Source organism: Canis lupus, chromosome 8, assembly GCF_011100685.1.
Source record: "Canis lupus familiaris isolate Mischka breed German Shepherd chromosome 8, alternate assembly UU_Cfam_GSD_1.0, whole genome shotgun sequence".
In the NCBI taxonomy this organism is placed as follows: domain Eukaryota; kingdom Metazoa; phylum Chordata; class Mammalia; order Carnivora; family Canidae; genus Canis; species Canis lupus.
This window is the reverse complement of record NC_049229.1, coordinates 65487359-65511114: the sequence shown is the minus strand read 5'-3', so window position 1 is coordinate 65511114 and position 23756 is coordinate 65487359. Positions and strand designations below refer to the sequence as shown.

The window sequence follows — 23756 nt, the reverse complement described above, 5'->3', positions numbered from 1 at the left end:
CGTGATGTCACCAGTTTTGGTTTTCTTTTTCAACATTCCTTTGGCTATTTGGGATCTTTTTGGGTTCCATACAAACTTTAGGATTATTTGTTCCAGCTCTTATTTGTGAAATAAGTTGATGGCATTTTGATAGGGCATTGAAGGGTTCTAAGCAGTGAACTGACATCATTAGATTTGCTTTTGTTGCCTCGTGAAGGAATGATGGGAAGTAAGAATCTAAATGGGCAGCTGGAGGCCAGGATAGTTGTGTGGACAAGAGTTGTCTGCCCTACCTAGCCTGTGGGTAGGGGGTTGGGGGAGTGGGGTTGGAGAGGAGGAGATACTGAGGAGGTTGGCTGTATAGTTCTGGGGGATTTTGTGTTGGATGAGAAAGAAGGAGGAGTTGGATTCTGGTTGGTGAAGCTGGGTGGAAGAAGGTCCCACTTTCTGAGATGGGGTCCTGGAGCAGGTTTGGGGATGACTGTAGGTAGAGTTTGGGTTTATGGAACATCCAAAGTGAGGCGCTAAATAGATAGCTAGATTGACAGAGCTCAGATTCAGGAGAGAGCCCTGCTGTAGAAACTAATGTTTGAGAGTCATTGGTACCAGTCATGGGAATGGACAGACCAACCCAGGAAAGAGCGTAGATAGAGAAGACAAGAAAGAGGTGTCTGTGTGGTGAAGTCAGTTGAGTGTCCAGCTCTTAGTTTCAGCTCAGGTGGTGATCTTAGGATTGTGAGATCAAGCCCTGCATCCAGCTCTCCTCTTGGCAGGGAATCTGCTTCAGATTCTCTCTCTTCTTCTGTCTCTCCTACTTGTGCGCTCTCTCTCTCTCTCAAATACATAAATACATCTTAGAAAAAAAAAGACAAGAGGATCTCAGGCAGGAACCTGAGAAAGCCAACATTCAGTGGTCAAGTAGGTGAGGAGCAGCTGAGAATGGTTAAGGACAAATTGACTTCATCACCTACCAGTCTCCTATAATTTGGCCACACTCATCTATTTGCTGTTCCTTAACACAACCCACACATTTCTGCCTCAGGTCTTTGCACTTATAGTTCCTACCACCTTTCCTCCAGAAAGCAAAGTAGCCAGCTCCCTTGTAACTTTCTGTTCAAATGTCATATCATGGGAAAGGCCTTCCCTGACCATCATAATCAAGATACAACTTGAGAGCCTACCACTGGCTCTGTTTCTATCTTTCTCTGTTTTGTTGCTTTCCATCTTATTTTTCAACATCTGAAATACTCTATGTGTGTGGGTTAATGGGGTTCTTATCTCTGGCTCTCCTCCTCTATGCCACTGGAATGCAACCTCACAAATGTGAGGACTTTATTATTATGGTATCCGATTCCCAGAATCTACAATGTTTTCTGGCACACGATGGGCATCAATGTCTGTCTCATGAATGAAAGGAAATCCAACTTTCTCCTTATTATCTGGAGAGTGGTATATACAGGTTGCTAATAATTAGAAAGAAAAATAGAAAAAGAAAAAAAATCTTCAAATTATATAACCTTACTCTAAGACATTTTTAAAAACCCTCATAGTCACTGAAAAGTCATACCTTAAAAAAATAATGTAAGATGCCTTCTTCTACTCCATATTGAAGTCCAGCAGCAACCACATAAGTCGTGAGTTTTTTGGCCTATTAGACAAAGTAGAGGAAAAAAGCTAAATATAATATTATTACTCATACTGAACCAGATTATTTAGTGGTTAAAATGAATGAATGCCTCTGACCACTACCGAAATTTATTTGGGACTTTTAATTAAATGAAAGCCAGAGATAATAATTTGTGAAGACTTAACACCTGCATGCTCTACACTGGTGTCTATGAGATATAAAAATGAGTCTTTTCACGATGACGTTTAGTTACCCAGTAGGGGAGGCAGACATACATAGGGAATTTTTAGTAATGGGCCTCAATACAAGGTGTGATATTGTGATTCATAATAAGAAATATATATTTGGTCTTCATCTCCATATTTGGCACTGAGATCCTAAAACCATGGCAATTTTCAAGCAAATGGAGTGACAACGGTGCCTTTTATGTTAACCAGGTGATTTTTGGATCCAGCCTGAAGATGTGGGTTAATTGCCAGTTTCCAGTTCCCTCCACTATCTCCAGGGAGCGATGGGGGTGGGGGGCGGTGGTGGAGATCGAGTTCAACCACCAACAGCCAATGATTTATTTAAACATGATGAAGCCTCCATAAAAACCCAAAAGGAGAAGGTGTGGAGAGCTTCTGGGTTGGTGAACATGTGGAGGTTTGGGGAGAGCAGAGAAGCTCCATGCCTTTCTCCAAACCTTGCCCTGTGCATTGCTTCCATCTGGCTATTGATGAGCTATATTCTTTTATAACACACTGGTCATCTAATAAGTAAAATGTTTCTCTGAATTCTGTGAGTCACTCTTAGCAAACTAATTAAACCTAAGGCTCAGGGAGGTGGGAGGGGTCATTGGAACCTTCAATCTATAAGGGTTGGTCAGAAGCCACAGGTGATGGCCTGAGCTTGCAACTGATGAAGGATAGAAGCAAAAAAAATGTCCACCTTTAGCCCAAGAGACTGTCCTAGCCTGCATAGTTTTGGTAAAGATCAAATACGATCTGGTTGCTACATTTTTTTTTTAAAGATTTATTTATTTATTCATTCAGAGAGAGCGAAGAGAGAGGCAGAGACACAGGCAGAGGGAGAAGCAGGCTCCGCGCAACAAGCCCGATGTGGGACTCGATCCCAGGTCTCCAGGATCACACCCCGGGCTGCAGGCAGCGCTAAACCACTGCGCCACCAGGGCTGCCCTTTTTTTTTTTTTTTTTTTTTTTTTAAGTAGGCTCCATGTTCAACATGGAGCTCAAGGTGGGGCTTGTATTTACAATACTGAGATCAAGTCCTGACATGAGAGCTTATTCAATTGAGCCACCCAGATGCCCCCTGGTTGCTACATTTTTAAAGGGTCTCATGACTGCTCATATATTTCACTGACGGTTAATATTGAACTGTATGAAAAACACCAGAGAAATCTTGCAAAAGTAGTTTTACAATTAGAAATTCAAAGAAACATTTATGATCTCATACCCTCTGCACATTCCCTTCCTCTTGAACACGAAGTGTATAAATACCAGCTTCATACAGCAGAAAAGCAGCCCTTTCTTCCCATAAGTCCTGTCTTCATGCTACTTAAAAAAAACTTACTAAGTTATATCATACAATGTCTCAAGAATTCTTTCTTGACTGTTGTGCTCAGCAACCCCACACGTGTCTGAAGCAGGGAACAGTCTTGTAGGACTGAGTCCTAAACCCATGGGATTTAATGGGTTAAATCTTCTTTCTAAGAAGACAGCGTCAGAATTGAGTTGAAATGTAGGACACCGGGCAGGTGCCCAAGAATTGCTTGGTGTTGTGGAAACCCCTCCCAGAGTAGATGCGCACACATGATGGAATTGGGTCCAAAGCCTTTATCAGGAATGTGAGTCTCTCTTCTGATCCAGGTAATCCATGGCAGATTAAAAAAAATCCAAAACCTAGTGTAAATACTTAGAAATGCCAAATAAAACATTATTAATGTCCTTCTAGGATGGCACAATTCTCAAGGGCATAAGAGCTATCCTTAGGGGCCAGAAACAGAAGTGAAAACAAGAGTGGTGAGAGTGGACAGTGTGGGCACCCTGGGAGGTTGAGGGTCTCAATCTAGGAGTATGTATTTTATTTTATTTTATTTTATTATTTTATTTTTTTTAGGAGTATGCATTTTAAAATCCATGTGAGTAGAGGAGACAAAGCACTCCATCTGGTGAGGTGAGGAGTTGGGTCACTATATGAAAGGATTCATCTACCACAAAAGGGTGAACTAGAAAGAAGTCCACCCTGTGGCGGAAGAAGGTGGCAAGGAATTGTGTCAAACCTAGCCAAGGCTTCCTTGAGAATTTTATCCTTGGCCTTGTACTGCTCAATGGTTTGTCTTTCACATTGAAATTACCTGTTTAGTCCAGGGATTCCAGAACCAAAAATTAACATTAAAAGCATTTCAGGCAGTGAGATTCTTGGGGCATTTCAGGGAGGCAAATACAAAGCCCCCTGTACCCCCACCTAGGGACTTCCCCTTTCCTTAAAAGCCCCAGTAAAGGGATGACAGCTGGGGCAAGGATGGTGACCTCATTGCAGCAGATGGGGTGCTGGTCTGAGGGCACAGCATGGGCTGTCAAGCCAATTACAAACTGTAAGGAATGTTCTTTTTTTTTAAGATTTTATTTATTTATTCATGAGAGACAGAGAGAGAGGCAGAGACACAGGCAGAGGGAGAAGCAGGCTCCCTGTGGGGAGCCTGATGCAGGACTCGATCCCAGGACCCAGGGTTCACAACCTGAGCCAAAAGCAGATGTTCAACCACTAAGCCACCCAGGTGGCCCTGTAAGACATATTCTCATTGTGAATTCCCATTTCACACTGACCAACATGAATTTTGAAGGCATCCGATTCATGAATACACTTGAGACTCTTATAGCAGCCCTTTTGGAAGATACACATTGCACTAGCTCATTTTTCCCTGAGAATTCATTTACGTGAGGTTTTAAGGGGTGATGAGTTATAAAGAAATGGATATTGAAAATTTAAAGAGATGCTATTTTTAAAAATCCATGTCAAATTACAGGATTATTTTTATAAGTGGAGTTCCAGAAATCACAAGAAAATATGCACACTCATAGAGTGTGCACACTACAGATGAGCTCCCAAACCAAAATTACAAAATTTATGAGGGCACAAGCTGCCGTGAGTGAAATCAGACTCACATTACCTTCAGAAAAAAAGATAGTAGAGATTATGAAATGAATATGTTTACAATAATGAAAAATTAAGAAATAGGAAACAAAGAAAAAGAACAAGATGATCAGGATGGTGATGATGATGAAGAACAGGCAGGTGGTAGAGCATGGGATAGAGAACAGGAGAGAAGGGACCTGACTAAAGGTGGCAGAAGGAGGAGAGCTGACCACATCTTAGCCTCCCTCCATCCTGCATTCATCTGAGCCTGAGTCAGGCTGGGCTGGCAGGAGAGAAGTTGAAAATTAAATGAAAGACTAGTGGCTTTAGTATTAAACTTGTCTGAGCCTTTATAAGAACTAGATAAGACTCTGCTAATCCCTGGGAATGGAATGGTCTGTAAAGCTCTGGACTTGACTACAGTCAATTATAAAAATTATAAATTTAATTATAAAAAAATGATTTTCTAGTTTCATTCTAGCAATGTCTAACACTGTAAGGGGTTACAGGACTGTGCCTCCAGATGAACAAGGCAAAAATCTAACATGATTTCAAGGAGAGGGGCACCTGGGTTGCTCAGTGGTTGTGTGTCTGCCTTCAGCTCAGGGCGTGATCCTGGGGTCCTGGGATCAAGTCCCACATTGGGCTTTCCACAGGGAGCCTGCTTCTCTCTCTGCCTGTGTCTCTGCCTCTCCCTCGTTGTGTCTCTCATGAATAAATAAATAAAATCTTAAAAAAATAAATCAAAGATTGTAATGAGAGATGAAGAAGGACACTATATCATAATTAAGGGGTCTATCCAACAAGAAGATCTAACAATTGTAAATATTTATGCCCTCAGCTTGGAAGCAGTCAAAATTACAAATCAACTGATAACAAACATAAAGAACTCATTGATAATAATACCATAGTAGTAGGGGACTTTACCCCACTCACAGCAAAAGACAGATCATGGAAGCAGAAAATTAACAAGGGAACAATGGCTTTGAATGATACACTGGAGCAGATGGACTTAACAGATATATTCAAAGCATTTCATCCTAAAGCAGCAGAATACACATTCTTTTTGAGTGCATATGGAACATTCTCCAGAATAGATCACATTCTGGGTCACAAATCAGCCCTCAACAAGCACAAAAAGACTGAGCCTATACCATGCATATTTTCAAACCACAATGCTATGAAATTTGAAGTCAATCACAAGAAAAAATTTGGAAAGACCACAAATATATGGAGGGTAAAGGACATCCAACTAAAGAATAAATGGGTTAGGGGACCTGGGTGGCTCAGTCAGTTAAGCATCTGCTTTCAGCTCAGGTCATGATCTCTGGGATCCTAGGATCCTAGGATTCCATGTCCAGCTGCCTGCTCAGCAGAGAATTTGCTTCCCCCTCTCCCTCTGTTCCTCCTCCCTGTTCATGCGCGCTCTCTCTCTCTCTCTCTCTCTCACTCTCTCTCAAATAAACAAAAAATTTGGGATGCCTGGGTGGCTTGGTGGTTGAGCATCTGCCCTTGGCTCAGGGTATGATCCTGAGGTCCCAGGATCGAGTCCCACATTGGGCTCCCTGCAAGAAGCCTGCTTCTCCCTCTGCCTGTGTCTCTGCCTCTCTCTGTGTGTCTTTCATGAATTAATAAATCAAATCTTCTAAAAATAAACAAAAAAAATTAAAAATGAATGGGTTAACCAGCAAATCAAAAAAGAAATTTAAAAAAATACATGGAATCAAATGAAAACGAAAACTTAACAGTCCAAAGCCTTTGTGATGCAGCAAAGGCAGTCCTAAGAGGGAAGTATATAGCAATATAGGTCTACATCAAGAAGCACAAAACGTCTCAAATACACAACCTAACTTTACACCTAAGGGAACTAGAAATGAAACTGCAAATAAAGCCTGAAGCCAGCATTAGAAGGGAAATCATAAAAATTAGAGCAGAAATAAATGAAATAGAAACAAAACCGGTAGAACAGAACTAAGAGCTTTGAAAGAATTATTAAAATTGATAAACCCCTAGCCAGATTTATCAAAAAGAAAAGAGAAAGGACCCAAATAAATAAAATCATGAGTGAAAGAAGAGAGATTGTGGGGCACCTGGGTGACTCAATCAGTTAAGCATCTGCCTTCGGCTCAGGTCATGATCCCAGGTCCTGGGATCGAACCCCAGGTCAGGCTCCCTGCTCAGCAGGAAGTCTGTTTCTCCCTCTCCCTCTGTGCTCTCTCTCTCTCTTGCTCACTCACTCTCTCTCAAATAAATAGATCACAACCAACATCACAGAAATGCAATCATGAGAATATTATTTTTTAAAAGAGTTTATTTATTCATGAGAGACATAGAGAGAGAGAGAGGCAAAGACACAGGAAGAGGGAGAAGCAGGCTCCCTGCAGGGAGCCCAATGCAGGACTCCATCCCAGGACCCTGGGATCACGCCCTGAGCTGAAAGCAGATGCTCAAGCACTGAGCCACCCAGGCATCCCTAATTATGAGAATATTGTGAAAACTTATATGCCAACAAACTAAGCAGTCTGGAAGAAATGGATAAATTCCTAGAAACATGAAAACTACTAAAACAGAAACAGGGAGAAATAGAAAATTTGAATAGACCCATAATCAGCAAAGAAATTGAATCAGTAATCAAAAATCTCCCAACAAACAAAAGTCCAGGGCCAGATGGCTTCCCAGGGGAATTTTACCAAGCATTTAAAGAAGAGATGATACTAATTCTTCTCAAACTGTTCTGAAAAATAGAAATGGAAGGAAAACTTCCAAACTCATTCTACAAAGCCAGTATTACCTTGATTCCAAAGCCAAAGACTCCATTAAAAAGAATTAAAGGCCAATATCCCTGATGAACATGGATGCAAAACGTCTCAACAATATACCGGCAGGTAAAATCCAACAGTACACCAAAAGAATTATTCACCATGATCAAGCGGGATTTATTCCTGGGCTGCAGAGGCAATTCAGTATTTGCAAATCAATCAGCGTGACGCACCACATCAATAAAAGAAAGGATAAGAATTATATGATCCTCTTAATAGATACAGAAAAAGCATTTGACAAAATACAGCATCCATTCTTGTTAAAAACTCTGGACAAAGTAGGGATAGAAGGAACATACTTCAACATCATAAAGCCTATATAAGAAAGACCCACAGCAAATATCGTTCTCAATGGGGAAAAACTGAGAACTTTTCCTCTCTGCTCAGGAACAAGACAAGGATATCCACTCTCACGTTATTTAGGATAGTACTAGAAGTCTTAGCCTCAGCAATCAGACAACAAAAAGAAATAAAAGCCATCCTAATCAGCAAGGAAGGGGTTAAACTTTCACTATTCATAGATGACATGAATATCATGTCATTTCAGAAAACCTGAAAGACTGAAAGACTCCACCAAAAAATCACTAGAACAGATACACAAATTCAGCAAAGTTGCAAGATATAAAATCAATTATAAAAATCTGTTGCATTCCTTTATTATTATTTGAGAGAGAGTGAGCAGAGGAGCAGAGAGAGAGGGACAAGCCAACTCTGCACTGAGCATGAAGCCCGACACAGGCTTGATCTCATGACATGAGCCAAAATCAAGAGTTGGATGCTTAAATGACTGAGTCACCCAGAAGCTCCTGTTGCATTTCTATACACCAATAATGAAGTAGTAGAAAGAGAAATCAAGGAATTGATCCCACTCAAATTGTATCAAAAACCATAAGCTACCTAGGAGTAAACTTAACCAAAGAGGTCAAAGATCTGTACTCTGAAAAGTATAGAATGCTTATAAAAGACATTGAGGAGGACACAAAGAAATGGAAAAACATCCCATGCTCGTGGATTAGAACAACAAATATTGTTAAAGCGTCCATACTACCCAAAGCAACTATATATTTAATGCAATCTCTACCAAAATACCACCAGCACTTTTCACAGAGCTGGAACAAACAATCCTAAAATTTGTATGGAACTACAAAGACCCCAAATAGCCAAAGGAATGTTGAAAAAGGAAAGCAAAACTGGAGGCATCAAATTCTGGGCTTCAAGCTCTATTATAAAGCTATAGTCATAGTCATCAAGACAGCATGGTACTGGCACGAAAATAGACACATAAACCAATAAAATTGAAAAGAAAACCCAGAAGTGGAGCCACTGCTAAATGGTCAACTAATCTTCAACAAAGCAGGGGAGAATATCCAATGGAAAAAAGACAGTTTCAGGATCCCTGGGTGGCGCAGTGGTTTGGCGCCTGCCTTTGGCCCAGGGCGCGATCCTGGAGACCTGGGATCGAATCCCACATCAGGCTCCTGGTGCATGGAGCCTGCTTCTCCCTCTGCCTGTGTCTCTGCCTCTCTCTCTCTCTCTCTGTGACTATCATAAATAAATAAAAAATTAAAAAAAAAAGGAAAAAAGACAGTTTCTTCAACAAATGGTGTTGGGAAAACTGGACAGTGACATACAGAAGAAGGAAACTGGACCACATGCTTATACCACAAAAAATAAATTCAAAATGGACAAATGATCTAAATGTGAGACAGGAATTCATCAAAATTGTAGACAAGACAAGCAGCAAACTCTTTGACTTTGCCCGTAGCAACTTCTTATTAGACACACCTCTGGAGGCAAGGGAAACAAAAGCAAAAATGAACTATTGGGATAATAGATAAAAAGCTTCTGCACAGTGAAGGAAACAATCAACAAAACTAAAGGACAGCCTATGGAATGGGAGAAGATATTTGCAAATGGCACATTGGATTAAGGGCTAGTCTCCAAGATCTATAAGAACTCATCAAACTCAATACCCCCAAAATAAGTAATCCAGTTAAAAAAAAAAGGGCAGAAGATATTAGCAGACATTTTTCCAAAGAAGACATACATATGGCTAGTAGACACGTGAAAAGATGCTCAACATCCCTCATCATCAGGGAAATACAAATCAAAACCACAATGAGGTTATCACCTCACACTTGTCAGAATGGCTAAAATTAACAGCGCAGGAAACAACAGATGTTGACAAAGATGTGGAGAAAGGGGAACCCTCTTGCACTGTTGGTGGGAATGCCAATTGGTACAGCCGCCCTAGAAGACATTATGGAGGTTCCTCCATAATTACCCTAAAAAAATAGAACTATCCTATGACCCAGCAATTGCACTGCTAGGTATTTACTGAAAGGATACAAAAATACTAACTCAAAGGGGCAAATGCACCCCAATATGTATAGCAGCATTATCAATAATAGCCAAATTATAGAAAGCCTAAATTTCCACAGACTGATGAATGGATAAAGAAGACATGGTACCTACATACACATATCCATATATGTATGTGTATATATATATATAATGGAATATTACTCAGGCAACAAAAAGAATGAAATCTTGCCTTTTGCAAAGATATAGATGGGGCTAGAGTGTAAAATGTTAAGTGAAATAAGTCAGTCAGAGAAAGACAAGTACCATATGATTTCACTCATATGTGGAATTTAAGAAACAAAACAGATGAACATATGGGAATAAGGAAAAGAGAAAAAGCAGAGAGGGAAACAAGCCACAAGAAACTCTTAATGACAGAGAACAAACCAAGGATTGACGGAGGGAAGTGGGTGTGCAATGGACATGATGGGTATTAAGGAGGGCACTTTTTATGATGAGCACTGGCTGTTGTATGTAAGTGAAGAATCACTGAATCCTACTCCAGAAACCAATATTGCACTGTATGTTAATCACCTAAAATTTAAATTAAAAAAATAAAAATAAAAAAAGCCCAAATTTTCATGTTAGTAGACATGGAACAGATAAAGATTTCAAATAAAGTCCTGTATTGAGAAAGAAGAAGAAGGAGGAGGAGGAGGAGGGGGAGGAGGAGGAGGAGGAGAAGGAGAAAAGAAATAAAGGAAGGCACTTGTGATGAGCACTGAGTGTTATATTTAAGTGATGAATCACTATATTCTACACCTGAGACCAAAAAGAAGAAAGAGAAGCAGAAGGCATTACTATCTTCACTAAAAAAGGAGTCTTTGAATGGTTAAATCACCAGCCTAACGTAAAAAAAAAAAAAAAAAAAATCATAAGTGGCTCAATGTGGACTTGAACCCAGATCACTCCACACCATATACAATGCTCTTTCTACAATATCACAATTGCCTTATAAGGGTTTTCTGTGTTTTACACAATATAAACACTCTAGAACCAAAAGGTATAGACATACCTTATAGCCATTAGCTCACTAAAGAGTAATTAGTATAGAGCTGAGCTTTGGATCTCTACTTTCATAAGAATTTAATTTAGTTATATTACTTTAGGTAAATATAAAACAATTACAAATATAAAAAAGAACAAAAAGGTAACACCTTTTCCAGATGTTTGGAAATTAAAACAAAAATTTCTCAATAATTCGTGGCCCCCCCAAAAATTCTAAGGGCCACTAGAAAATTTGTAGAAATTAATAACAACTCAAGTAGCATTTAGGGCACTTCAAAACTTGGGGAATGCTGCCGAAACCATACTTGGCAAATTTGTGGCATGAAGTGGTTATATCAGAAAAACAAAGACTTGAATATTAATGATCTTAGCGTCTAACCCCAAGCAGCATAAACCCGAATTAGAAGGAAGAAGAATAAAGACAGAGACATTGGGGGATCCCTGGGTGGCGCAGCGGTTTAGCGCCTGCCTTTGGCCCAGGACGCGATCCTGGAGACCCGGGATCGAATCCCACGTCGGGCTCCCGGTGCATGGAGCCTGCTTCTCCCTCTGCCTGTGTCTCTCTGCCTCTCTCTCTCTCTCTCTCTCTGTGTGACTATCATAAATTAAAAAAAAAAAAAAAAAGACAGAGACATTGGTTTATTAGAAAACAAAGATACAGACAGAACACACACAGCAAAAGCCACTTCTTGAATAATAATAATAATAATATTAATAATAATAGTAAAACTGGAAAAAGGATTCAGAGTGATGAAGAAAAGGGATGGGACACAAGTAAACATGGAATTTTTAAAATATTCTATTTATTTATTCATGAGAGACACACAGAGAGAGGCAGAGACACAGGCAGAGGGAGAAGCAGGCTCCACGCAGGGAGCCCGAGGCAGGACTCGATCCCAGGACCCTGGGGTCACGACCTGAGCTGAAGGCAGCTGCTAAACCGCTGAGCCACCCGGGCGGCCCTAAACATTGGCATTTGAGGCGCTGAAACGGACACTCTTTTCCTTTTTGGGGTTTGGAAGATTTACAAAAAGAGTTAAGAGTTCTCAAGATTTAAAGAAGGCAGGTGGAGCCCCAAGCCTCTCCCGTTTGCTAAAGACCTGGTTCAGGCTGCAGGACAGGCCTCAAGCGGGCAGTGATGCGGGGCTTCCCGTCCCTGAACCCCAGAACAAGACAAGCTTTCCCAACCAGTCACAGGCAGCACCCGAAAGCCATGGGGTGGCTCTCCCGTGGGGGCCTGCGCCCGCGACCCAGGGCACGGAGCCGCCCAAGGCAGGACCGCCGCGACCCGGGGGAGCCCCGAGCAGGGGACGGGAGGCGGGGCCAGCGCGGGTGGCCACGCCCCCCGCCGCAGCCGCCAATCACGGAGCTCGCTTGAGGGGCGGGAGGCGGGGCAACAGGTGCGGCGAGGAGGCCGCGGCCTGCAGGGTCTCCTGGGCTCCTCCTCCCGGACCGCGGAGGGGCGCGGGGTGGGGGGGGGCGGAGCTGGGAAACAGTGACCCCGAAAAGGGGCAGCCTAACTACAAAGAGAAATTTGTTAAAGGTCTGAAGAAAGTCTTACGGGCAATTTTTGCCGGTTAATTTGAAAACAGCCTAAAGGGCTAATTTCTTGACACCCCCTCCCTCCAAACCCCCCACTGCTTTCATACACCCCAAGATGGTTTTACAGGCAGATTCTGTTCTCAGTTAGTTGTATGAGAATAGTTTTTTTAATTTTTTTATTGGAGTTTAATTTGCCAACATATAGCATATCACCCAGTGCTCATCCCATCAAGTGCCCCCCCCCAGTGCCCATCACCCAGTCACCCCCACCCCCCACCTACCTCCCCTTCCACCACCCCATGTTTGTTTCCCAGAGTTAGGAGTCTCTCATGTTCTGTCTCCCTCACTGATATTTTCACTCATTTTCTCTCCTTTCCCTTTATTCCCTATCACTAATTTTTATATTCCCCGAATGAATGAGACCATATAATGTCTGTCCTTCTCTGATTGACTTATTTCACTCAGCATAATACCCTCCAGCTCCATCCACCTCGAAGCAAATGGTGAGTATTTGTCGCTTCTAATGGCTGAGGAATATTCCATTGTTGTATGAGAATAGTTAAACCAGGAAACTAAACCCCGAAAAATACAGTATGTCAAAGGCAGATTATAGGCCATTTTCACTTGTAGATTTGAATAGTTGTGCGAGAATCTCCCAACATGACATTATTAAAGCCAATCCAGAAACGTTTTGTATTAAAAAAAAAATTATCAGGAGCAACTTGGGTTGATCAAGTCAGTGTGGTCATTCTTACAATAAATTATTAAAATAAATTTCATACATTGCTGTTTTGATAGGTTTTTTTTTTTTCCAGCAGTGATCACACAATAGGTGCTCAGGGACCCACTTAATGATTTAAGTAACTTGCAAGACAAACAGGCAATTCCGGCTAATTCAAAATACTAAAGTCAATATAATTGTATTTTTAAATACAAGATTTTAGGGATGCCTGGGTGGCTCGGCGGTTGAGCATTACCTTCCGCTCAGGTTGTGACCCTGGGGTCCCAGGATCCAGTCCCACATCAGGCTCCCTGCATGGAGCCAGCTTCTCCATCTGTCCCTCTGCCTGTGTCTCTGCCTCTCTCTCTCTCTCTCTCTGTGTGTGTGTGTGTGTGTGTCTCATGAATAAATAAGTAAATCAAAAATCTAAAAAAAAAAAAAGATTTGGCATTGGAAGACATTTAGACCTATCTAGTCTAGAGTCTTTATTCATTATTTTAACTCCAAAATTTTAATGACTTAGCAAAGGTCATAAATTAATGAGTGGAAAAGGGGCTAGAACTCTGAATCCCACTGGTCCTTCAAATATTTTATATTTGCAGCATTTGTATCGCCAAATTAAAACAAGAAAGAAAGAAAGAAAGAAAGAAAGAAAGAAAGAAAGAAAGAAAAAGAAAGAAAGAAAGAAAAAGAAAGAAAGAAAAAGAAAGAAAAGAAAGAAAAGAAAGAAAGAAAAAGAAAGAAAAGAAAGAAAAAAGTTTTTAATAGGACAGTTGGGGACAAAGTTCCTACCGTAATATCTTCTGAGACCAGTAGGTGTCACCTTAAAGCCGTTATTCCATATCACTGCTGTGGGTTCTCTGCTCATGGGAAAAGCCTGGTGGATGGAACCTTTAGAGGTTTGGGTGTTCTATGTAAGTTCTACAGAAGTTAAATGAGGATGATGATAACCCTTGATAGAATTTTGATGATTTTATAGGAGATACACGAGGATTACATGAACTACCATAAGTAAAACGTTTAGTGCAGTGCCTGGCATGTAGTGAGCAAACCCTCAATAATTCTTAGGTGTAGTACACTTATTCATCATCACCAGGGCATTCCTATCATCTATCTTGACTAAAGATAGGAAATACTATATATATATATATATATATCAAAATGATAAATTTTGCTTCAACAGAAGGCTGAGAAGCTGTCAGTGTTTACAAAAGTTTTTCAGCTGTAGGTTTGTCTTTTTAAAACTTTATTTTATGAAAAATAATAAAATAAAATAAAATAAAATAAAATAAAATAAAATAAAATTTTATGTATTTGAGAGGGAAAGTGCGAGTGAGAAAGAGCACAAGAGGGATCCCTGGGTGGCGCAGCGGTTTCGCGCCTGCCTTTGGCCCAGGGCACGATCCTGAAGACCCAGGATCGAATCCCACGTTGGGCTCCCGGTGCATGGAGCCTGCTTCTCCCTCTGCCTGTGTCTCTGCCTCTCTCTCTCTGTGTGACTATCATAAATAAATAAAAATGTATTAAAAAAAAGAAAAAAAAAGAAAGAGCACAAGAGGGGCGGGGAGAGGGGAGAAGCAGACTCCTCACTGAGCAGGGAGTCTCATGTGGTACTCAATACCAGGACCCTGGGATCATGGGATCATGGCCTGAGACCAAGGCAGATGCTTAACGGACTGAGCCACCTAGGTGCCCAAGCTGTAGGTATATGTTTTTTTTTTTTTTTTTTAAGATTTACTTATTTATTCATGAGAGACACACAGAGAGAGGCAGAGACACACAGAGGGAGAAGCAGGCTCCATGCAGGGAACCCAATGTAGGGACTTGATTCTGGGACCCCGGGATCATGACCTGAGTCAAAGGCAGATGCTCAATGCTGAGCCACCCAGGTGTCCCTGTAGGTGTATCTTAATAACTAGTGACCGTGCCTGTGTCCAGATCAACTCTATTGAATGATGGAGCTTTGGAATCAAGAAAAAATAAAAATAAGCCCTGCTGTCTTTGTGGTCTGGTGGATTTGGGTTGGAACCACAGCTCTACCACTTGACACCTCTTTCCCCCAGTGCCCACATCTGTAAAATAGGGATAATTATGTACATATACATGACACCGTTGTTGTACAGAGTGAATCAGACAAGGCCAGGAAGTGCTCAGAAAGGTGCTCAGCAGATCCCTAGTTATGTGACCTTGAGCTAGTTATACACACTTTTCCACTATAAGAAACAAAGGAGAGAGATTCTGGAAAAAGGGGAAATGTGGCTCCCCCTCCTCACCACTCGAACTCTGAGTTATTTGTCTCTTCTGAGCCAAGGGACTTCTTGGACCCATACCTTAGAGGGTGAGGGCTTGAGCTCTGCTGGGACCTAACACAAGGCTCTCAACTTAGTGGGCTACACCTGCATCAGGACCAGAACCTAAGGACAGCGCATCTCGGGGTGAGCCTGAAGCTCAAAGATCTGTGGGTGTGAGGACGAGGAAAGTAGACACAGAGGCATGTAATGAGTTGAGATGATGTAACGTACATGCGCGGCTGCCCTGGCCGTGCACACTGCGCGCTGCCTTAGAAGAGCTTCCCAGGGCACCTGGGGGGCTCAGCGCTTGAGAATCTGCCTTCGGCTCAGGTCATGATCCCGGGGTCCTGGGATCAAGTTCCACCTCGAGCTCCCCGAAGGGAGCCTGCTTCTCTCCTCTGCCTGTGTCTCTGCCTCTCTCTCTGTGTCTCTCATGAATAAATAAATAAAATCATAAGAAAGAAAGAAAGAAAGAAGAAAGAACTTCCCTTACCCCAAATGCTTTACTACTCCGTACTTACTTTTTTTCCAAATTTGAGAACCATTTTTTCAGCATTTATGTGGTCCAAAAAATTTGGATGGGGTTTTCTTCTTCGATAATCCTCTTCAGTGAATGGAATCTCAGAATCATCCTATGAAAGACAAAAAGCCAGACTTGGATACATAAAGCTTAGAGTTACATAACACTCCTAAGCCCCAAAGGCTGGCTCGCCTGCATTCCAGAGAGCTCAAAGAAAACATTTGAAAAGCTACTGCTTACTTTTACAGTGATTCACCTCCCTTGAAAACGTTTAGCTGGTCAAATTTTATTATTTGTCCTGACCTCAAGCAAAATAAAAAATTTAAATGTCTTTCTTCTAAAGACATTAAATAATCCATTTCTTTTTCAAAATTTTGTTTTAATTCAATTGATTAACATATGGTATATTATTAGTTTCAGAGGTAGACATCAGTGATTCATCAGGTGCATATAACCCTGTGCTCATCACATCCCATGCCCTCCTTCATGCCCATCACCCAGTTACCCCATCCCCCCACCTCCACTCCTCCAGCAACCCTCTGTGTGTTTCCCAGAGTTAAGAGTCTCTTACGGTTTGCCTCCTTCTCTGTTTTCATCTGATTTGATTTTTCCTTCCCCTCATGTTCATCTGTTTCTTCTTAAATTCCACATATAAGTGAGATCATAATCGTCTTTCTCTGATTGACTTACTTTGCTTAGCATCATACTCTCTAGTTCCATTCATATTGTTGGAAATGGTAAGATTTCTTTTTTTGATGGCTGAGTAATATTCCATTGTATATACACCCCACATCATCTTTATCCATTCATCTGTCAATGGACACCGAGGCTCTTACCACAGTTTGGCTATTGTGGACATTGCTGCTATGAACATTGGGGTGCAGGTGCCCCTTCGGATCGCTATGTCTGTATTCTTTGGGTAAATAAAATAACCTCTTTCTCAATAGTTCTTGCAATGTATAGAGCTTCTTTTTTATTTTTATTTATTATTTTTTAAAGATTTTTTTTTTTCTTTCATGAGAGACACAGAGAGAGAGAGAGGCAGAGACACAGGCAGAGGGAGAAGCAGGCTCCCTGCAAGGAGCCCGATGTGGGGCTCAATCCTGGGACTCCAGGATCATGCCTTGAGCCGAAGGCAGATGCTCAACCGCTGAGCCACCCAGGCATCCCTTAGAGTTTCCTTTTTTAAAAAAAATTATCTAAATTCAATTTGGCAACATATAGTATAACTCCCAGGGCTAGAGTTTCCTGTTTTAATCTCACCAGTGGGTTCTTCTTCTCTGTCACGTTGCCCTTTCCCCTGCAATCAACCTCATGTAAATAAGAGCAGTCCACGTACAAATTTCTGTAAGATAAAGTGCAATATCAACTTGCTTTGGGAATCAGGGATGAAAAATATTTCTTGACAACCCATTGGTGGCCCATCATGTTAATTCCTTTCTTTTTTTTTTTTAATTTTTATTTATTTATGATAATCACACAGAGAGAGAGAGAGAGAGAGAGAGGGGCAGAGACACAGGCAGAGGGAGAAGCAGGCCCCATGCACCGGGAACCCGATGTGGGATTCGATCCCAGGTCTCCAGGATCGCACCCTGGGCCAAAGGCAGGCGCTAAACCGCTGCGCCACCCAGGGATCCCTGTTAATTCCTTTCATGGCCTACCCTCCTGTGCAGACCCCCTAGAAGGATCCTTCTAGAACAATAAAATGAAAACTTTCTGAAACTCATGGTACAGAGTGACTTCCCCAGATCCATGTAGATGCAGAGGTCCTAGTAATTGGAGAAGGATTTTTTTTTTAAGATTTTATTTATTTATTCATAGAGATGCAGAGAGAGAGAGAGGCAGAGACACAGGCAGAGGGAGAAGCAGGCTCCATACAGGGAGCCTGACATGGGACTCGATCCAGGGTCTCCAGATCACGCCCCGGGGCTGCAGACGGCGCTAAAGCGCTGCGCCACGGGGGCTGCCCCTGGAGAAGGATTTTTAAAACAGTTTTAGATAAGGAGGCTTTCATTTTTTTATATGTGTATTTTTTTTTACTGGAGTTCAATTTGCCAACATAGAGTATAGCACCCAGTGCTCATCCCGTCAGTGCCCATCACCCAGTCACCCCATCCTCCTGCCCACCTCTCCTTCCACTACTCCTCATTTGTTTCCCAGAGTTAGGAGTCTCTCATGGTTTGTCACCCTCTCGGATTTTTCTCACTCATTTTCCCTCCTTTTCCCCTATAATCTGTTCCACTATTTCTTATATTCCCCATATGAGTGAAACCATTTAATGATTGTCCTTCGATAAGGAGACTTTCAACCTCATCACAGTGATCCAAGTTAGATAATCAATCCAAAGCACTTGAGTCCTGAGTTTGAGTGAATCAGGGAGACAGCAGAAACACAAGGGTGAGGATCCCAGAGGTGGCACAACTGTTGGCAGGAAGGGCCCAAATGACCAGGGCCAAGCTGGGAATTGGTAGAGGATGAGGCAGTCACCAGCCCGTTGATCAGGGCTTGTAGATCATGTTGAGGAATTTAGATTTATTCTAGGAGCATAAAAAAGTATTGAAGGATTCTGAGTGTTTTAAACAGAACGGAAGCATGATCTGAATTATAATTTAATAGGATCACTTAGGCTGTTCCTTGAAGATGGGATTGGAAGGAAGTGATGGCAGGCACCAGTTACCAGGCTGCTTTTGTAGCAGGAGGGGTAAAGGCTGAGGCTCAGGCTAACGTCGCCATGGATACAAAGAGAGAAAGATGGATTAGGACACATTCTGGGTGATGAGTTAATAAGATGTACTGATGGGTTGGCTGGTGGGTGGAAGGGAGTGAGGCTGGAGCAGCTGGAATGGTGGTATTGCTATGGGGAGGAAGACCAGGAGAGAGCCAGTGTTGGTGGGGAAGATCAAGCTAACCCATCTCATTTCTGGGTCCATGGTAGACACTCAATGAGTCCATGTTACCTGATTAGCTGACCTCTAGAGTATGTCCAGTGGCTCAGACACACAGTTGCCAGAGAAAAATACAGGATACTTAGCTAAATTTGAATTTCAGATAAACAAAGAAATTATTTTTTAGTGTTAAGTATGTCTTAAATACCCCACAGGATGTACTTATGCTAAACATTATTCGTGGTTTATCTAAAATTCTAATTTAACTGGACATCCTGTATTTGCATTTGCTAAATCTGGCAATCCTACTCACGTGGGGTCTGGAAACAGTGGAATCAGCTTTGCCTTCAAGAGGAATTGAGTCTTGGCATCTCCAGAGCCCTGGCTGTCATGACGGGGTGGCCAGCCTGCCTGCCTGCCTGGCCCTCCTGGGCTCCCTGGGTGCCTAGCACTCTTCTTCTATGATTTGCTTCAGCTTCTGTCCTCTTGGCTGCAGAAGAGGCAGTTATATCCCTGGTGCTCTGGTTCTCTGGCCACAGGTTTTGATGACCAGTCAACCTCTTCTGTGGCATTCTGAGGGTGAGAAGATCACCATCTCCCTGGCCAGCTACACCATTGCCCATCAATGTGCACCAGGCTGGGCTGCAGTTTCTGAGCTATCATCCAGATTCCTGGTCGGGACAGAGACCTGGCTTGCACACCATGAACCTTCACCACTGGTCATTGGACTGTGTTCCCTCTTGTCCTTAATAGTCACTTGTTACAAATAGATGACAAATAAAGTATATTTTAATTCTGGGTCTTTCATAGAAGTTTTGGTTCCTTGCAACTGTTTGCATCTCTGCTTTTCCAAGAAATGATGAGTCGACTTTCTGTTGGCATTATATCCATTATCATTTGGTTGTTACACAGTGGTTTCTGGTAGCATTCCTGGAAGCTTGGCCTGTCTCGTTAACATCTCAGTACAATCAATAAGCTTTTTTAAAAAAGATTTATTTATTTATTCATGAGAGACACAGAGAGAGAGGCAGAGACACAGGCAGAGGGAGAAGCAGGCTCCTCTCAGGGAGCCTGATGTGGGACTCGATCCCAGGCTCTGGGATCACAACCTGAGCCAAAGGCAGATGCTCCACCACTGAGCCACTCAGGAGCCCCTCAATAAGCTTGTTTAGAGTCTTCAATCTTCCATGAGGTGAAGAACCAACCCTGCAGAGTGATCTCCCCCTTTTTGTTTAGGATTGGGTAAAATCCGTTGTCTTGTAATATAGTGTTAGACCTGCTTTTTGATTGGTCATTGTGTTCGACTGCTTGTGTGGATCACCTGTTGAACTCTTCCTACCTGGTTATTCCAAGTGACATCAGAGCACATCTGCCCTTTTTCCTTTGGGCTATTTGGTTGATTAACAGTCACCCCTCTTTACTCACACATAAACTTTTAAGACAGAGTTTTAAAACAGACAGGTTACTATCTATCTATAGAAAAAAAGCCCCATAAATATTAAGATTCTCCCACTTATTAAAATAAATACAAATGAAAATATTCTATTTACCCTTCTTTTGTATTAAAACATGCTCTGTATACAGTTTTGTATCCATTTGGATGCTTTGGCTACAAGGAACAGAAAGCCAAATTCAAAGTGGCCTCAACACTGCTGGGATTCATCATCTTCCAAAAAAACATTCAAAAATGGGTTGGCCCCAGGGGTTCCTGGGTGGCTCAGTTAAATAAATATCTAATTCTTGTTCTTGGCTCAATTCTCAATCTTATGGTTGTGAGTTCAAGTCCCACATTGGGTTCCCAATGCTGGATGTGGAGCCTACTTAAAACAACACAAAAAGCCAGGGTGGCTCCAGGTGCCACATGCTGGGCTTCTCTGCTCTTTTGATGCCCTCTTAGCTCCACCTCCTTCAGGTGTGCCCTTCAGACTCATAGCAAGACTGACTGGCAGCAGCAGTTCTGAGTGTCATATCCAGAGTGGACAATATCTCCAGTGGGAAGAAGGTTGCATCTTCCTCAAAGTCTCTCTTAATCAGGGATGAACCCTTCCCAGAGGTCTCCCAGCAGACTTCTCTCTGTGCCAGAGCCTGGACCACACCGATTTCCTGGGCACAGAGCTGGATGACATCTCCCAGGCTCTCTTGCAGGTGGGTGTGGTCGTGTGACTGGCGATTCATCAAAGGGATTTAGAGAAGGGATGCACATGTCTTCCACATCTGGCTTGGAAAGCTTACTGCACATGATCTTTTGTGCCTTCTATCCTTGGGTCCCTAGGCTTGGAGTAGATTTGCATAATGGCTCTGAAAGCCACTCTGGAAGATGGTCAAGCCATCCAATGGAAGGAGCCTGGGTCTGGATTCAGAGTTGGAAGGATACTTACTCATTCATCAGGAACACCTGTCATATGTTTCACATGAGTGAGGAATAAACCTTCCCCATGGCTAAGACATTCTATGGGCTTGGGGTCTGGCTGTTACTCCCTGGCATCCTGGGATTAGATTGTATGCCTGCCCTTAACCCATCGTTGGCAAGAGGAATGGGACCATCACAGATTGGTGAAAATCAAGGATTTCCCCCGGGAGCTGGGGATAGCGTCTCCCTTCCCTACCTCATGGACAGTGTAGCCACCTGAACAAATCAAGACTCTGCTGGCAAGGAAGATGGGGCAGGGGGGTGACTGCCAGAGGACCAGCAGTGTTTATACCAATCCATGTTCACCTTTCCCTTTTGAGTTGCATAACAAAGTCATGGATTTTCATCAACTCAGTGGATTTTAGTTAACCACAATATGTTGAGCAGGGTCTTAGCAGGAGAGAAAGCACACTCGAAGTGGGCAATCTGAGGAGAGTTTAAAAACAAGACTATTTACAAAAATGTGGACAGGGTGTAGGGAAGTCAGATACCCTGGAGTCAATAATGGGGTGCTCTGGACCACTCCTAGGTCCCTAAGTCAAGAGGAAGACAGCAACAATTAGGGCCTAGAGAGGAGTGGACAGGCTGCCAGACAGGCACAGTGACTTCGACTGAGGAGCTCGACCTGCCAACAGCATGTCTATTGAAGGGAGTTTGCAGAATAAATACCCTGACCTCTTTCTTCTCCTTTCTCTCATCCTCTCACGCTGCTCCCATTGGCCAAACCCAGTGGGCAAAGGAGGGTAAAGCTGCTCACTGTTCTAGCCTGTGAGGCCAGAGCAGGGTGGAGAAAAGTGGAGACTGGATCTGAAGATGCAGATGGGAAATGCTCAGTATGCGTGACTATTTTCATGACACCACCCTTCACAACGGGGCTACGGGGAGCCCTCTATGTCCTCTCGGCACTGCCCGTGGCATCTCTGAAAATGTCTCAGCTTTCTAGCACCAAAAATATGTTCCAGGCCTACCCAGGTTTTTACCCACCCAAAACATGGAATCCACTACCTTCTATGGTGTCCTGGAGCTAGTTTTGCCAAAAAGCAGCTTAAGAGATGAACATTTATGTCTTAGAGAGGCCCAGGAGGGCTGCTGGTGGGCCCTTTTTCCTGACAGAGCTGAAGATCTGTTTTCCTTGAAGTCGTGAGTTGGCAATGATTTATTCTAACTTAACATATCTTGTTAAAGACCCCTACTTCACTTGGACCGGGTTCCATTGGCTGTTCAGATTTCCTGGGATGATGCCAAAAAGACAATCAGAGAAGAGCAGGGGGACAGGTGCACAGGGCGTGCCCAGCTCCCCAGTCTCTGATGCCCAACGGCATCTCTGTCTGTGGATTTTTGTAAGACAGTGCTTATATCTCTATAACAACGTCCTCCTTCTGTGTCAGCTAGCTCTAGCTGGGTTCTGATACTTGCAACCCGAAGGCTCAGATTTCCATAATCGCACCCTGACTTCCTCAACCAAACATGGATGCTGAAGTCTTCCTCTGCCCCACATCTTCAATTAGATTTTTGGGGGACAAGCTGGCCTTCAGATCAGCTTGGGCTCAGATTGCTTCATTTTCCCTAGAAAAGGGGGAAACTTCTCTAATCTCTGTGGCCAGACACTGAGGACAGATACTCAAATTCCCTATTCCAACCATAACCGTAACTGGGATAGTGACCATCTCTGGGCAAGGAAGCAGTCACAGGCCTTAAGGGAAGTCAAGAAGTGGTTGCACTCAAATGGTCTTATTCAAGGCTTGTGCGGGGCCGGGCGACAAAGACAGGCACATCAGCAGGGCCTCACGTCTAACAGACCCGCCAGATGTCCTGCCCTTACCGATTTAGCTGAGCCCAATGCATAATTACAAGTCACCTGTGACATGCATAGACCCCTAGACTATCAGTGCAACTGTGCCTCAAAGAGGGAAAACTCAGGGGCGCCTGGGTGGCACAGGTGGCCCTGAGCTTCGGACTCTTGGTTTCAGCTCAGTTCCTGATCTCAGGGTCGTGGGATGGAGCCCTGCATTGGGCTTTGTGATCAGTGAGGAGTCTGCTTGAGTTTCTCTAACCCTCTCCCTCTGCCCCTCCCCACCCCCTGCCCCTGTGTGCGCATGCGCGCGTGCACACACACACACTCTCTCTCTCTCTCAAATAAATAAATCTTTAAAAAAGAAAAACAGGGAAAAATGAAATCCCACTGGGCTTTCTTCTGCTCCCACAATGCTTCTACTACATTTTAGTTATTTGTGAATTTCTACACTGACATAATTTCACATTTAAGAAAGTTTGCAAAAAACAGTATGGAGAACTCCTGTATATTTTTCCCCCTCAGATCCACTAATGTTTAAAATTTTATCGTATTGTTTTTTCCTATTTGTATGTATATATTTTTAAAGATCCTATTTATTCCTAAGAGACACAGAGAGAGGCAGAGACATAGAGGGAGAGGCAGGCTCCCTGCAGGGAG

General features: G+C 42.8%; 1 protein-coding gene across 3 annotated transcripts in view; it reads right to left on the bottom strand.

Moving 5' to 3' along the window:
• Positions 1 to 23756, bottom strand: part of AK7 (adenylate kinase 7) — a 76957-nt gene that overhangs the window by 33101 nt on the left and 20100 nt on the right. For all 3 annotated transcript variants that reach the window (XM_038545671.1, XM_038545672.1, XM_038545673.1), the window contains exons 5-6: positions 16011 to 16121; positions 1547 to 1627 (exon numbers count right to left, since the gene is read on the bottom strand). In XM_038545671.1, the coding sequence (XP_038401599.1) occupies positions 1547 to 1627; positions 16011 to 16121 (192 nt within the window). The remainder of the gene's footprint in view (positions 1 to 1546; positions 1628 to 16010; positions 16122 to 23756) is intronic.